This window comes from Danio rerio, chromosome 10 (assembly GCF_049306965.1).
Source record: "Danio rerio strain Tuebingen ecotype United States chromosome 10, GRCz12tu, whole genome shotgun sequence".
In the NCBI taxonomy this organism is placed as follows: Eukaryota; Metazoa; Chordata; class Actinopteri; order Cypriniformes; family Danionidae; genus Danio; species Danio rerio.
The window spans coordinates 38,817,138-38,834,908 of NC_133185.1; the positions used below are offsets into that span (position 1 = coordinate 38,817,138).

At 32.4% G+C, this 17,771-nt stretch overlaps 1 protein-coding gene across 4 annotated transcripts in view; it reads left to right on the top strand.

Annotated features, from left to right (window-relative positions):
- Window positions 1-17,771, top strand: part of rxfp2a (relaxin family peptide receptor 2a) — a 140,007-nt gene that overhangs the window by 60,922 nt on the left and 61,314 nt on the right. For all 4 annotated transcript variants that reach the window (XM_073914193.1, XM_073914192.1, XM_068223827.2 and 1 more), the window contains 3 exon segments: window positions 1,440-1,545; window positions 3,464-3,535; window positions 17,672-17,743. In XM_073914193.1, coding sequence (XP_073770294.1) covers window positions 1,440-1,545; window positions 3,464-3,535; window positions 17,672-17,743 — 250 coding nt within the window.

The window sequence follows — 17,771 nt, forward strand, 5'->3', positions numbered from 1 at the left end:
AATCCTGATAGTAACTAGAGTTTTTGCTGGTTCAAGTTATTAGAAAACTGGCCCTAGATTAGGACCGGATGATATTACCAAAATTTATTTAACAAAATATTCCTTAATTTCAGCTGATACAATAATATTCTAATATTAATATAATATTTTAAAAGTCTCATTGATTATAGATGTCTGTACAATAAATGAATTTGCCAAGTCTATAAAACCTTTTGTCACACTTTATTTTATGGTAGAATTCTAACTATTGACAAAAATATAAACTATAACATTTAGCTCAATAAACTCCTAATTTGCTGTAGGTAGTAGTTAGGTTTTAGATATTGAATATAGGATTTGGGGTGTTGAATAAAATCATGCATAATATGCACTTTATATATACTAATAAACAGCTAGTATCTTAATAATAGTCAAGTGTTAAGTTAATAGTGAGAATTGATCCCTATACTAAAGTGTTACCAAACCTACAGTAACTACAGTATATATTATTTTGGCAATAAAAACAATACAAATAAATCATTTGTATTTAGTCATCAAATTAACAAATAACTCTCAGATTTTAATGATATATTAACCTTTAAACTATTGCATAGACAATTTTCTTATAGACTGAAATACAAAGCAACAAAAGTGAGCAGAAAGATAGACAGACAGACAGAATGACAGACAGACAGACAGACAGACAGACAGACAGACAGACAGACAGACAGACAGACAGACAGACAGACAGACAGACAGACAGACAGACAGACAGACAGACAGACAGATAGATAGATAGATAGATAGATAGATAGATAGATAGATAGATAGATAGATAGATAGATAGATAGATAGTTAGTTAGATGGATAGATATAGATATCTGGCATAAACTTTTATGGTGTACAGATTTCAGTTTCAATTGTTACAAAAAAAGTGAGACATCAGCAGCAATTCCTGCTTGCTTTTCAAGTGCTGTTAAGTGGACTCTTAAACTCTACTGATTGGCTATTGTGTTCACACACTTAACAGAAATATCTGTGATCGGCTCCATCTCTTACAAGGACATGGGAGCATTTGAAAGCTGCATCTGTCAGCTGAACCGTCAGATATATAAATTATCAGCCCACAGATCAGCTGATTAACAGTTTTCAACCACTTCAGTGCACTTTCAGAGCTATAATAAAGTACTTATGAGGGCTTCATATCTGCGATATACATCACTGCATTTTCTAATGGTAATGTCCTCTATGTCATTAACTGTCAAATGCAGTAACATCTTGAATGTCTTGGAAAAAACTAGATTGCGATATACATTGATTTTGAATTATTGCCTAAAAATATAATAATATTGTGTTACCATTGTAGATAAGTTTTGTTGAAGTTTAGTTATATTTATTACATATGTTTATATGTATCTAAGTTATGTTTAAGTAATTAAGTTTTTATTGATCTTGTGCAGATCTGCAGCAATACCCGCAAAGCTGTTCGTGCAAAAAGACGGAGGTGGAATGTGTGGACGTGAACCTGCATGTCGTCCCCATCCTCTCTTCCAATGTGACTTGGTTGTAAGTACAGGGAACTGAAAGCCATCTGCACAGCTTTACTCCATTGCTCCCATGAGAGGTTATTAATCTGGAGCTGGAGAACAGGAGAATAAATGTGACATCAGTGAGCCATGAAGCTTAACGAGATAAAGAGCTGCTTTGCACTAAGCAATTACCAGCACAAAGAAAAGTTACCCACACTACCTGTTTGATTTTGCTTAATCATTTTGCTCACTATGTTTTGATTGTTCCCCATGATGGAGGTAGTAATTGTGGTTTTGAAGATGTTTGATTTATTGTGATCTGCGCTCTGAAGATACTGAGATGTACAGGGTGGATATTTATAGATGATTAATGTCTTTTGGAATGAAGAGTTTGAAGACGATCTTTTGGAGTCTGGGGATGTTTTTGGAAAATGGAGAAATGTAGAATAATTTATATCAGTGGCCACTGAGGTTATATCCAAGAAAATCACATTGTTTCATCCCTGTGGAATGTAAAGACTCTTAAAATAGATAATTCATCCTGTAACTGTCAGTTTTGTTAATCTTTTATGTGCAAGTTACCCTCATATACTTTTAACTCAGTGTGATTTTTTTTCATAGAACACCAAACACTATATTTAAAATGCTTATTAGATTGTCAGTGCAAATCATATTTTTGTGCATCCTGTTTGTAATTTGATCATATTTTGCTAGTGTGAATGAAAAAAAAAAAAAAAGAGTACACGATTTTTACGAATCAGTTTTAAGCCATATTTTAGGAGAGTTACATATATGGTAAATTCAATGACGTTGATTACAATATAGATTTATGGACAGAAACGTTCAAAAGTCGTAGAATAACTCACAGTACCACTCCAGTGAGTATTTCAATGAGAACCACTATCTTACAAAAGTCTTGTTGTTGATCCCAGTAGTAAGAGCAACAGATAATAACTTGACTTCTAGTTGATCATTTGGAAAAGTGGCAGAAGGTAGATTTTTCTGCTGAATTGCGTCCCAGTCATCACAAATACTGCAGAAGACCTATTGGAACCTGCATGGACACAAGATTCTCATAGAAATCAGTCAAGTTTGGTGAACGAAGAATCATGGTTTGGAGTTACATTCAGTATGGGGGTGTGCGAGAGATCTGCAGAGTGGATGGCAACATCAACAGCCTGAGGTGTCAAGACATTTGTGCTGCCCTTTACATTACATACCACAAGAGAGGGCAAATTCTTCAGCAGGATGGCACTCCTTCTCATACCTCAGCCTCCACATCAAAGTTCCTGAGAGCAAAGAAGGTCAAGGTGCTCCAGGATTGGCCAGCCCAGTCACTGAACATTGAGCATGTCAGGGGTAAGATGAAGGAAAAGGCATTGAAGATTACAAGTTATTATTTGTTGTTCCTGAAACTTGGATAGGCGACAAGATTTTTGTCAGGTAGTGTATAAATGATTAAAACTGATTTGTAAGAATGGTATTTTGTGGGATTTTTATTTGTTTATATATTTATTTATGCACATTATTCAAATCAAAAGTCTAGAAATCTGTTTCTGCTAGGATCAGATTTTGTTTAGTTTATTTGTCATTTTTTTCACCCATCAGATGTTGTTTGTAGAAAGCATTTGTAGACAAAGAGCGCCATGGGGGTATTTATATAACTACTGTAGAATCAAACATACTCAACAAAATTAAAAGCAGCCCATGAGTCTGCGAAAGAGTTTAATAGACGATGGAGAGGATTTTCAGTAACTAATGATCTTCATATGGGTCTGTTTCTCACAAAAAGATATCATATGGCTTTCAAAAAAAGGCATGGAAAGGAAAATAGTTTTAAACAATAATATTAGTCACATAAATGATGACAGAATTTTCCTTTTTTGGGTAGATTATGTCAGTAATGCTTTGACTAGATGCTGCGTTTTGTTATTCAATGTTTCCTAATTGCACAGGTCTCTGAAGAACAACAGGATCAGGAATTTGGATGATTACATCTTCTCCAAATACACACAAATGCAGAGACTGTAAGTATCTGTTAATCAAGTGTAAAAGTGCATCATAATACATCATTAAAATCAGCCAAGGATGAAAAAGACAAGTCAGATAATCAGTTCAAATTACACAAAAATGCTTTTTTCAGCTACGGTTTCAGCAGTGAGAAGGGAAAACGAAGCACACGCATTCCTCTTGACGAACATCACCTAGGCTATAAATTAAGACCACTGTATTTGATTAAATCTACAGCCAATGTCCTTCCAGTGGCTCATTGGTTTTCCACTCGCTGTGTGCATCGCCAGGTCCTGCTGACACCCTAAATTTATGGATGCTGTAAAATGTCCAATATGTAATGTGAACTATAATATCTCAGCCTTGAGAACTTTAGGCTGTGCCTCGAATCCTGGTTCTCTGAAGGAGACAAGTTTAATATCTCACCCATCTGCTGACCATCCACGAAACCCTTTGTAATAAGTCCACATTAGCCAGTGCAGCGCAAAGACCTGTCTACTTAATCTACTGCTCAGGCCTAGATCTTCATTCATAATTTACATCGTTTTAAGCACGAGCAATAAATCAATACCACTGAAGACTAACTTCTGAAAAAAAGAGGTTTTACCGCATCAATGCTTCTTTTTTCTTTTTTTTAGATGGGACCTATTATGCCTCTTTTTATAAGATGTACAACAAGTCTCTGATTTCATACGTAAAGTTTCAGCTCAAAATACCAAATAAATAATGATTTATGACTCTTTGAAACTGCTTTTCGGCTTTGATCCTAATTGTGCTATTTTGTTGACTGTCACTTTAAATTCAAATTAATTTATCAAAAGAAGGTGTAGCTACAACTGCCTGTGTGTCAGCATAGTGGCAGATTAAAAAACAAGACTAATGTCTATGCTAAAATAAAAATGGGTTTTAACCACAGCGGTTCAAACTGTAGTTCTGCCGAGTGACTAAAAAGTTATCAGCATGATGGTAAAAAACTGTACATTTCTAGTCAAACCATTCTTCTGCAGTCTCATACCAAAAACGGAAATAAGGCCAGTATTAATAGCTATAAATGTGGGAGAGCGTTGATATTATGTGATTGTGTTGTATTGCAATATGGAACAATTGAAGTATATGGTAAATCAAAAGTAATTCACGAATACTTGATACTTAGATAATTTAAAGACAATAACTCTCTATGGTTACAACTGAATTTATTACAAAATAACTGTATAAAATGATAAAACATGAATTGATAAAACATATGACATAAATTGTACCCAGCTTAAATGTAAAATTAAAGGTTACCAGAGGTAGAAGGAGAGACAAAGGGGGAGGGAGGGAGAGAGAGACGAAGAGAGCAGGCCCAGAAGTTAGCCTGATTGCAGTAAAGTCAGAGAAGATTGACTCCAGAGGAGGAGAGGAGCAGAGCAGGAAAAGACAGGCCAGGTCAAGTCCAAATACTAAGACAATTAAACTGACCAATCACGTGTGACCACATCATAAAACCCCCAAAGTCCACACACCAGGCACAGATCGTATCAGTATCTGCCTTCGGAGTCAGTATGGATCATCTTAAATCAAAAAGACATTTTTGTCAAAGAAACATATGCATATGATAATTTAGCCTCTTGCACTAATGAGGGAGAGATTGTTACTAATGGGCGGGGCTTTCCTCCTCTGATGACACGCACAAGGTAGGGTTGCATGGTTTACCGGTACTAAGGTAGTATCGCAATACTATGGTTCCAAAATACTGGAAGTGCAGTCTATCTAGTTAGTTGCACGGTTGTGCAAAAGTAAAACATTTTATTTGAATAGTTTGTTTAAGGTTGCAAAACTATGCAGAATTTGCACCTCTTATGGTAACCTATTGCACGTTTTCTAATGCTTTAGTTTGAACGCACATCTGAATCAGTTAAATCCTGCTCCTGTCAATATTATTTAGCAGCTACAACAACAAAGAAAACAATAACAATAGATAAAACACCCAAAAGAGGAACAGGAAACAATTTTTGACCACTTTATATCGCCAAATTTTGTTGGAAAAAGACTCTTTCTTGTAACAAATTTGGTTTGGTATAATTTGTATCTTTATTTTAATGTAATTTTTGTTGGTCAGTTATCTATAAAATAAACAAAAAGAACAAGTGATGTGAAAATATTACATTTTCAATAATAAGGGAATTATGAATATATTCAAGTAAGGCTGTTATAACATAAAACATAGTCTTTCTGACTTTATTTTCTTTATCTCATAGTGATACTGTTATGAATTACAGTATCCCAATAATACTAGGTAGCATGATACTTTAGCTGGTATAGTATCGTTACATGAATAAATGGTATCGCGACAACCCTTGTACAAAAGTAGAGTGTCAATCAAAGTGTTTCTGTGTGATTACAAGCGTGATTACAAAAAATACAATTACATTTTTTACCCTTACAAGCTGATTATATTAACAGACCGTTTCCCACATAACTGTGTTTAAACTTCTTATTGAAGTGATTTTTGCATAATAGATCACCTTTAAAGAATGTTTAGAAGTTTCTACTGAAAAGTAAGACAAAACTAAAGGTACATTTTTTTTTGCTTTGCAAGCAACCGTTTAAAAAATGTATATTTCATAATTAGTGCTGTTAAACAATTGTGTAATTTAGATTTAAAATAAAATCTTCTGTTTAAATAATTTGTGTGTGTACTGTGCATATATATTATGTCTATACCAGGCCCCCTAGTTTTTCACAATTCCGAGATCAACAAAAAAATCTGTAATTTTTGCGATCCTGCAAAATTTTTAATTAAGCACAAAATAATCGCAAAAATGTAAATAATCTCATAAAACGAAAAAAAATTCCAAACCATATAATCAAATTATATTTATTTCAGTTTGCAATGAATATTTTTTACATGACTTATTTTTTACATGACTGCATACGTAGCACACGTGATGTATTTGAGTGTCTCTCGAAAAATGGTGTCTCACCTGCCCCCTCACAACTCACTACATTGTATGGAATGGGCGGTGGGGGAGATTTCAGCTTGTGCAGTAAGCAGACGCAGATGAAGCGCAAGTGATTTACATGCGAAGTCAATGCAAAGACAAAATATAGACATCTTGTGGCTTAAATTGGGCGTTTTGTGCATTTGACGTGCTTCAAACTGCAAAAGAAAGTCGGAACAAACTGAGAAATAGAACCGACTGGTGGAGATGAGATTGGTTCAAGGGTGACGGCTGCTGGACATGACCGAATTGAAGGACATTATTTGTGCTTTACATGTATGGTATTATCTTTGTATGGATGGTACATGTCTGGTATTATGATGTGCGTCAAATCGATAAATTGTTTCGTTTAACTCTTTCCCTGCAGTTAATGAGAGAAAACACTTCTCTGTTATTAACAAGTTTCACGGCAGTTCGTGTTTTAGGTGTATGATAGGGGATGCCCAAACGCCCAATTGTCCTATGTGTGATATGATGTCAGATGCTCCAGGGAGTGAAATCTGAAAAAAAGGAAGATGGTGGAGAAAAATAAGAGTATTACAACCTTCCTTTGGCTTAATCCATGCCTTTCAGATCTTGTCTTGACAAGAGACCAGAATAAAGAAGTTTTTTTTATGATTTGTGTCATCGTTTCAGATTGCACACCTAACATGGTAGGTTACCAAATATGGTAATGTTAAAAACATATATTTTTTTGCATTTATATATATATATAAATATATGTTTTTTAATCGCAAAATTTTTCAAAAATTACAGCTTCAAAATCAGTCATTTTTATCACAAAAAAATGACATAAAAATCATGAAAAAGGGTTCTGATATACTGTATAAATTGATATTATATCTATGTAGCACTAAGTTTTTAACTAGTGACTTATTACCTGGCTGTTAGGATAATGGCTTTTCATAAAGTACACATTCTGCATGATCGTATTCTATATTGCTAATCCTACCCAACACTTAAACCTAGATGAATGATTATATATTAAAACTTATTTCGGATGCGATTAGTCATCTTATACCAAATCATTTGACAGCACTGTACGTTTGACCTTTTTCTCATCAGCCTTGATCTGAAAACGTGTAAGTAGTTTTCCATTTGAGGGAAACTTCTTAAAGGACAAAACCTTTCAAATGAGATTCCAGTCTTCAAAAGCTGAACACCTTCATTATTTTTGCTGCAGTGTAATTGATTCATAAGCTGCCGTTTCTCTTCTGAAAAGCCTCTTAACAGGTTTGCATATTGATTCTCCTGCACACTTTCTTCTCAAATTAATGTCAATAGTCAGTCAGGCTCATTTATTCCCACCTCTCCGCTGATTGGCTGTCGTGATTTTGCATCTTGCTTTTTGAGGGGTTAACTTAGTTGTACCGTACAAAAATGATGTGTTTGTTTTTATGCGCAGTGTAGGATATGCACCCACTGATGTCGTTTTTACTGTATTTTTGCCAAATATGAGTTATTATAGTTGATGATAAGTTGTTTGAGTGTTGAGTGTAACGGGCTAAATGTCTGATTAATTGTGCCCTTTATCACAAATTTTTTCAAAGAGACACAATTGAGGGTAGATAATACCTAGAACAGTCACATACTTGTATTTAATTTTATAATTTTTTTATTATAATTTTTTATTTTATTTTTTTAATAAATTTAATTGGATTTGATTTTAAATCCTTACATTTATACATTACTGATATTTGTCATTCAATTATCTTAAATATTAATGTGTTAATGCTATGTTGGGTTGTAAAATACATTTATTATTATACATTTATAAAATACATGTATTTTTACATAATGTTTAGAACTGCTAAAATTCCCATATTCATGTATTTATATATTTATTTTATTGTATTTTTAATAAATTGTATTTTATTTTATTTAAATGATTACATTATGCATTTACTGGCATTTATTTATTATACATTCATAAAATATATTTATTTGTGGATAACATCTAGAGTTAATAACAATACTTATATTTTATTCTGTTTTATTTATTTTTTATCATTTTTTATTAATTTAGTTTAATTTCATTTTATTAATTTGATGAATTTGATTAAATTTTTTGTTTATTTTGATTCATTTAAATGCTTTTATTTATTTCCTGATATTTGTTATTTTTTAATCTTAAATATTAATGTGTTAATGCCATATCAGTTTGTAAAATACATATATTTTTTACATTTGTTCTACATTTATAGTATAAATTAAATATAAACATAAATATATAAATTTATTTTACATTTATAAAATACATGTATTTTATTTGTAGATAATGCCTAGAACATTATCTACAATAATGATAATGCCTAGAACTAATAAAAGTCCCATACTCATATTTTATTTAATTTAATTTAATGTAATTTTTATTTTATTTTATTTTGTTTTAAATGCTTATATTTATGCAATAACTGATATTTGTTATTTAATTATCTTAAATATGAATGTGTTCATGCCATATCAGGTTGTAAAATACATTTATTACACATTTATAATACATTTATTTATTATACATTTATAAAATACATGTATTTTATTTGTAGATAATGCCTAGAACTGACAAAAGTCCCATACTCTAATTTTATTTTATTTTTTAATTAATTGAATTTTATTTAAATGATTACATTTATGCATTTACCTATATTTTTAATTATACATTGATACAGTACATTTACTTTACATTTTTTGTAGCCACCTGACAACAATCCCAGACTCAAATTAAATTTTTTTATTTTAATTTTTAATTTTAATGAATTTTATTTATTATTATTATTATTATTATTTTATTAATTTGGTATAATTTTTTATTTATTTTATTTAATTTAAAAGCTTACATTTATGCATTTATTATTTGATCTTAAATATTAATGTGTTAATAACATATCAGGCTGTAAAATATATTTATATTACATTTATTATACATTTATAATACGTTATTCTGCATTTCTTATAAATTTATAAAATACATGTATTTTATGTGTAGGTAATGCATGGAACTGACAGAAGTCCCATACTCATATTTTATTTTTATTATTTTTAATTAATTTAATGTAAATGCTTACATTTATGCCTTCACTGATATTTGAATTTTGTTATCTTAAATTAAATGTGTTAATGCCATATCAGGTTGTAATATACATATATTTAAAACCTTATCTTAACATATCACGGTACAAACATTGTGGGAAATGCTAGTTTTATAAATATTTTATTCCTGTAAGGGAGGCTGGTCCTGGGAAAAAATGACCTAAAAAGTTTTTAAGATGTTAAAAAACTTACAAAAATAACCATCTGGGTGATCAAATATCCAGAGAGTTAGAATTTAACATCTTTTTAATCTATTTGACTAAATCTGTCAATTCAGAATACTTTGTTTGACAATATTGTAAGCATGAAATAATGTTTGTCATATCCTAAAATGCAAACTCCATACGCAAATATGCATGACTTCATAACATTCATAAACTCACATGCATTGCTTCATAAAACTCATGTCTGGCACATCTTTTTTATATAATGAAGTGTCAGAATGATGACAGACCAAAAGCACTATGTGTGAAACAATAAACAGCTGAAGAAACATTTAAACTCTTAGCAAAGGTACAACCCGCACTTGATACCCTGTCATGAAGTCCGTTTATTTTACACATTATATTTTTGAGTGATGATGGGAAAAACTTGCATCAACATGTGGCGATGAGAATAAAAGTCCCCTGAAGCCATGGACTAATCGTTATTTTAGACCATAAAAGGGACAGTGAAGGGCATTTGGGACTGTCTGTGGAATGTTAAGTCACTCTAAATGACAGATGTCTTCTTTTATGGCACTTTTGACCTTAATATCAGCACTTTTCTGGCTTTGTTTTATAGTTTAACATTATAGTATCTGACAGGAAAATAAGGAAGAGAGAGTGGGATGGGATCAAAAACATGAACTCAATAAAAAAATATGCCACTTTTAATTAAATATGCTGTAATTAGCATACATTCCCAGCACAAACATCTGAGGTTTGAAATTCTTGTTTAATTTTCTTTGACATATTCAAAGGTTTTTACAGAGGGAGCTCTAGTTACCACTTTTTTGTTTTATATAATCAGGTAAACTATTTGCATATCTTTCTGTAAAAACCTTCAGGATAAAACCTTGAAAGCCTAAAGTGCTGCTAAATTGTTGATAAGCTGTGGTGGGCATTTCTCTTTTATACACCGGATGCAGTCAACTGATACAGTAGCAATAGACTGGCTCATTGGACCAATCAGCGCAGATTAACATTGTGCTAAGGAGGGGTTTGGGAACAAATGAATCGCTGAACAAATTATATGGGAGTCGTTGGGATAATTAGATAAAAATAAATGCATATGAAAGTGTTTTTTGACCTTGCATGCATATCAGCCTGTTGTTGTAGACCCCCAAAACCAAAATCTAACCCTTTTTAATGCATAATAAGGGCTCTTTAAACTGTAAGTTATGAAAGTTTTATAAATAATGTTTTGATATTAGAATTTTAAATGAAAAATAATAAAGAAGTATGAAAAAATACTTATTTTTAAAATACTAATTTATTATCATGCATCATAAAAAACCCAATTAGGAATCTGTTAAAGCGTATTAAAAACCAACTAACAAACACATTAAAAACTGTAGACTGTAGGTAAATAACAAACTGGCCAGCTCATTTCGTCAGTCAGAATATGCAAATTTGAATCATTAAAAATTGAATGTGAAAGCCTCCTTCTATCGGTTATTTTCAGAATTTATAGTGGCAAATGGGACATATGAGCTCATATAGGGGCCATATTCTGGACTTTATCAGTAGAGGGTTTTTTATTTTTTATTTTCTTTATACCCCATGAACCCCCCCCCCCACCCCCCCACCCCCCAGCTACAGGCCTGTCCATAGTACAGTCCATTGGGCTGAATTGTCCAAATATTGTTTTTATATTAAGAATGCAGAAACGTCTCGATGTGTTAAATGCACAACTCGTCCTAGCATGTCTTTGAATTCTTCATTGCTTCCCATCAGTATATTCCTTCTCCCTCCACCTCATGGTTGAGTGTGTGCTGATGGCTGATAATGTTTGCAAGTAAGAGCTTTAAAGCTCTGCACTTCTCACTGGGTCAATGTGTCCCTCACAGACAGGAGGAAACTTCTGAATAGAGCCAGAATGCTTTTCATCTCATTTTACCTGAATTGCACATTCACTTTTAAGCTCTTCTGCACCCTCAAAACGATGAGATGTTCATTCATCTTCCAAATTAAAGTAATATGATTTGGAAGGAAGGCCATTTACTGAATTGTGTTCTGAGTCTTGGAGGTTTTACTGTCCATTCAAACCTATTCAAATGCGTTACACTGTAATACACTCTGATTAAAAAGAAAAAAAAGGGCAATTCCAGTCTACCTCAGATCCCAGTAAAACATCAGTGGAGTTGAGACTGGCAAAACTTTAGTTGAACTCCTCCAGATGTCATGAAAATTTCATGGCAACGTTTGCTGGTACTGTTTTTTTTTTTTCTTTCTTTTAATAAGACAGGCCAAAATAGAAAAACACTTTTACAATATGACTGAATATCTGTCATCAGCTGGAATGACACAAAATTGGCACATTATGTATTTCAATCACTGACAGCCAATTTTAAGAGATATATCCAAAACTGTCATCATTTACTCGCCATTTACTTGTTTCAAACCTTTTTGGCTTTCTTTCTTCTGTTGAACACGAAATAAGTTATTTTGATTAACTTGAAACATTGAACCACTGATTTCCATAGTATTTGTTTTTCCTACTATGGAAGTCCATGGTTATAAGTTTTCAGCATTCGTCACAATATCTTCTTTTCTGCTCAACAAAATTATGAAACTCATAAAGGAAGCACTTTAGGATCAGTTAACAGTGATTAAACTTTAATTTTTGGGTAAATGAAGTCTTTGGACTCTATTTTAACGTTCTAGGCGCAAAGTCTAAAGTGCATGGTGCAAAAGTGTTAAGGGCGGTTTTGAATCCACTTTTGCTGTTTTAAAGACAGAAAAATACGCTCTGGCGCATGGCCTAACAGGGTTTGTGTTTGTTCTGTTATTGTGTTATGAGAGTGTTTTAAGCATAACGTGCTTAAAACCAACCAGACTCTCATCTCCTATTCCCTTTAAGATAAAGTTGCGTCGCGCCATTGCACATTTGCTATTTACATGGCAGACTTTGTAAGTTAAAACTGAAGGCTTCATTAGCAAGAAAACAGCTAAGCAGACCATCTGCAGCATGAGGATAAAGAACGAGTCTCCTCCAATCTTTATTTTTTCTTTCTCTCTTTCGTGGATGAGGAAACGGTGTTGTACGCGCTCCACTGAAGACATCCATTAACCTACATATTTAATTTTGTTTGTTAAGCGCAATGATATGTTTTCAAAACTATTTCTAAAATCCGTTCTTATTTCCAGCAACCGAATAAATAAACAATAATAATGAAGTGGGGTCAAAAATCTGAGTTATATGCAAACACACATCCTAATCTAAAGTCCCATATGGTGATGCATGCGTCTCCAAAAACTGAGAGGTGGACAAATCTAAACTTATTTTTGTTTTTATGAAAACAAAAATAAACATGCATATAATAAATAATAATACTACTAATAACATTATACAACTGCAAATTGTCAAGAATAAACAAAAAAAAAAAAGCCCCCGGAGATGAAGAAGGCATGGAGGTACTGGTTTTTATATTTGTAGAAAAATAATTTTGTAACACTTTAATCTTTTTTTTTTCATTTGTAAAGATATTTGTGTATTACTATACATCCTGTGTGTATTAAGCAATATGTAAACATTCGGCTCACAACTAACGTGCTCTGCGCTGGACTTTAGACAAACTTTAGACCAACTCAAAATAGCAACGCTCCAACAATGCGCCTTAACACACCTTCTTTATCAGACCAGCACAAACAGATTTGCTATTTAAACAATGTGGCACAAAACGTGTAAATTAGGGTTGCGCTCCTCTGAAAACAGCATCAAATAGTGTCAAACCCATCTTGCACCTTATTGTGCCGGGTGTATGCTAGGGCCATTTAGGAAAACTTGATTGAATTGGTTTGTTTTATTTATTTATTTACACTTAAAGTTATTTAATTTTAAACATTTTATCATCATTCCTTTGCTTGCATTTATGCATATGCTTATTTATTATTATGTTTTATTATCATACATTTAAATATATTGTTGTCATAACAGGGTTCGTTCATTTAAAATAGCTTAATTGAAGAGTCTTAACATCACATATTGCATGAACATCTTAGGGAAATTTAGTATTGTGTTCATGGAGATTTTTTTCTGAGGGACTCAATCAGAAAGTGGCCTTAAACCTCTTTAAAAAATGTTAAAAAGAAAAAGAAAAGATCAAAAGATAAAAGGACATTTAATTTGTAAGAACTTACAAAAACACCAGATTTCTTGCTCATTCTTTCTACAAAAATAAAAAAGTTCAAAAGAAAAAAAGGACTGTTGAGTTTAATTTGGTAGAGCTTAAGAACCACCAAAATTCATGCTTATTCCAGCCTCAGGCTGACATAGTTTACTCTTCCACCTCACAGGCTTTTAATTCATTCATTAATATTACTTCACATACTGCCAGTTTGAAATTACATTTTCCAACACTTGACAAGATCTGGGATGAAAGCCAAAACATCAGGGGGCTTGTAGGGGGTCCGGCAGTTTGCCCCTCAGGGAGATTTATATATTTTTTTTATCTGTATTTCAAGTATTTTCATCCACATCACCTCAGATGTAGTTCTGCAATAAATTAACTTACAAATAATAAGCACATGCAATGCAAAATAGGCCATAAGGTGAACCTAGAAAAAGTGGCTACAATATGATTTTCATTCTCACATCTGGGCACTACTTTTAAATGAATTTTTGGATAGACAACACCCTTATGGATTTTATGTTGAAAGTTCTCCACAAAAAATACTGCAGTCTTTTGTCAAGCTGCATAAATGTAATAAGGAATTTACAAAAAATGAAAATCTGCTAGTTTGGCCTGTAACTTTATTAATATGCATTTTAGCAACACACAATATGTGTCAAATCCATTTTTATACATGTAGCTACATATTTGAGACAAGTATTGATTCATTAATGTACTCCATTTTAAATAAAGACCATTTTTTTTACAACTTGAGAGATTGGCACTAAATAAAACTGAAAAAGATATTTGAACCTAAACTTGTTTGTTATGTTTTATTTATTAAAAGTGTTCAGTAAGCACTTAGACATCACACAAATTTAAAAATAAAACAGTTTTTGCTCTAATTTGGCTAGAATGACTTGAAATGCTGGTCTGCAGCACAAATGTTTCATTGACACCAAAAATGTAGAATTTTACAGAAGCTTTATTACAGCTTAAATCAAACTAACATGTGACACAGATCATTTTTACTCATCACTACTATCCTTATCACTATCATCAGAACCTGAAAGCTACATATTAAATGGACATTTTGACAGATTTTTTATTTTCATACATAATATCTATTGTCCTGTTCTGGAATGCACATGTTATCTCACTTATGACAACCATACACTCATTTCGGTCTTCTGGTGGCAAAGAGTCTAAGAAACCGAGAAATTGATGCACTGCAGACTCTCAAACTGTTGTTTGCTATCATACAGATGTTTTTTATTACTCCATTGAGAGATTCTAGAGCAGCAACTTCTGAATCAGAGGTTGTTTTGCACACAACACAAGCAACAAACTGTTAGTCTTTGTTAATTTTTTTGTCAGTTTTGTTAATGTTGTTAAACAAAATTCGAAAAGCGATAAAATAGTCCCTAGAGTTGAAAATATCAAAAATAAACATAATAATAATAATAATAATAATAATAATAAATTTCCTTTTATCTGTCTGATCATTAAAATTAATGTAAAAACTCTCTTCAAGTTTTTACAAAAAGATCAGTTTTATTTTGACTCCAATTGGAAACTTTTCAAGTTTGAGGGCAAAATGTAGTTCGAAAGCTCATTGACCATTAGTTGGAGGAGATGATAAATTCCAGTTAATTAGTAAAAGTGGTCTTGCCAAAAATGTGGAAAGCGCAACATCATTCATTAATCTTTAAAGCTGTGAGTTTAACACATTCTGGAAGAGCCTCAAATGAAGCTATCAAACGGTTGCGGTTTATTTATTGTGGTAAATGTACTAAAAGCTTGTTTATCCTACATTATTATACCTGCAAGTAAATAGGTAAACACACAGGTTTCTGTCTCACATGTGGATCTGTATTATTAGTAACATTACCCAACGTTCTAATGCTTTCTGGACTTGTTTGCCTTAAAATAAATGACGAGGTGATTGCAGACGTTAAGACTCTAATGAAAGGATGAATGTGTGGGTATCATAACAGGTCAACAACTGTCCACCTACTGCCACAAAGTATAATGCCATTTATTCTTGCTGTATTTTTTGTGTGTGTGCATGGGCAAAAAAGTCAGTAGCATAAAAAGAGTGGTGAATGACGTGACCCAAAATCTGTTTAGCTCTATTTTTAAGGAGTCATTGTACATCACTGTATTTTTATGCACATTTGAATATGGAATAGGAATATACAAATGTGGGGCGACACGGTGGCTAAGTGGTTAGCACTGTCACCTCACAGCAAGCGGGTCACTGGTTCAAGTCAGAAAAGGTAAATTCATCATTGCCTGTGCGGGTACATTTTACCCAGCACAAATTTTGTTTAGAAATTGCTAAAAACAAAAAAACAAAAAAAAAACATTCTATTTTACTCTTTTTGGCCACTGTTAACAAAAACTTTCTAGACTCATGAAATTATTATTTATTTTAGGAGTAGGTTAAAATATCGAAATTTAAGCCATCATACTCTGATGCACAACTTATTTCTCCAAACGCTCCATCATTCATTGCATGTTGTGTTTTTAATAGCTCTGCAAATCCCCTTCTTTTAGTCATTGTGACTTTATTCATTTATTATAACCACTAATTCAGTGAGTGAAATTGAAAGTAAAAGTCACTGGTGAGTAATTTCAAACATAAGCAGTGCATAAATACAAGCATTTTTTATAGTAGGTAAATTTGACCCACGTTGGCGCTTATAGGTATAAATTTTCTATTTTTATCTAAATAATTTTTAATTTATAAATACATTTTTCATTTTAAATAAGGCAATTTTTTAAAAAGTCAATGACTGGGAGGCTGGAATGTTTTATTAAAGGTCTGTTATGTAAATTTGAATAACAGTGATGGGTAAAATTGACCCCATGGCTGGAAAAGTTGGCGGTTCATTACGCTGTGGCTACTCCTGATGAATAAAGGGACTATGTCGAAGGAATAGCTATCTTTAATATAACATTAATAGACAACCTTAAAATTCTACATTTCTGTGAATTCATGATTTATAATTAGACAAAATATCATTTTTTATTTTATTAGTTAAACTATTAATTTTTTTTAGATATTATGTGGAATAACTCTGATTTTTAGTCACAACAACTATTTTATTTTATTTTTTTGACCAATTGTCATTTTCAGAAAAAAATAATGGTCTAAAAATTGTAATATTTGTATTTGAAATAAAGAATAATTGTTATCAGACATTATAATTCATTAGAATAGAACAGTAATCGATTATTTTTTTCCTTATCTAAATATATATTAAGGCGGCATGTGGCTCGGTGGTTAGCACTGTTGCCTCACAGCAGAAAGGTTGCTGGTTTAAGTCCTGGCTGGGTCAGTTGGTATGTCTGTGTGGAGTTTGCATGTTCTCTTCGTGTTCGCATGGGTTTTCTTCTGGTGTCCGGTTTACCCCACAGCTCAAAGACATGCAGTTTATAAATTGATAATAGTTTGTGTTTGATGAGTGATGAATGAGTGTATATGGGTGTTTCCCAGTACTGAGTTGCGACTGGAAGGGCATTCGCTATGTAAAACATATGCTGAAATAGTTCATTCCGCTGTGGCGACCCCTGATAAATAAGGGACTAAGCTGAAGAAAAATGAATGAATTAATGTATATTACTCCATGTGGTTAAAATTTGAACAAAACAACTTCATTCAGCTAAATATATAACCATTTATGATGTCAGACTTCCAAAACACAACTAAATAATAGCATCCATTAATATTTTTATGACTGTCTTTTCTTTTCCAACAGATTTCTTCAAAACAACATCATCGAGACGGTCTCAAGCCGAGCCTTCAGTAGATTATTCACTCTACAGAGACTGTGAGTGCTTCTCTCTCCTTATCTTTCA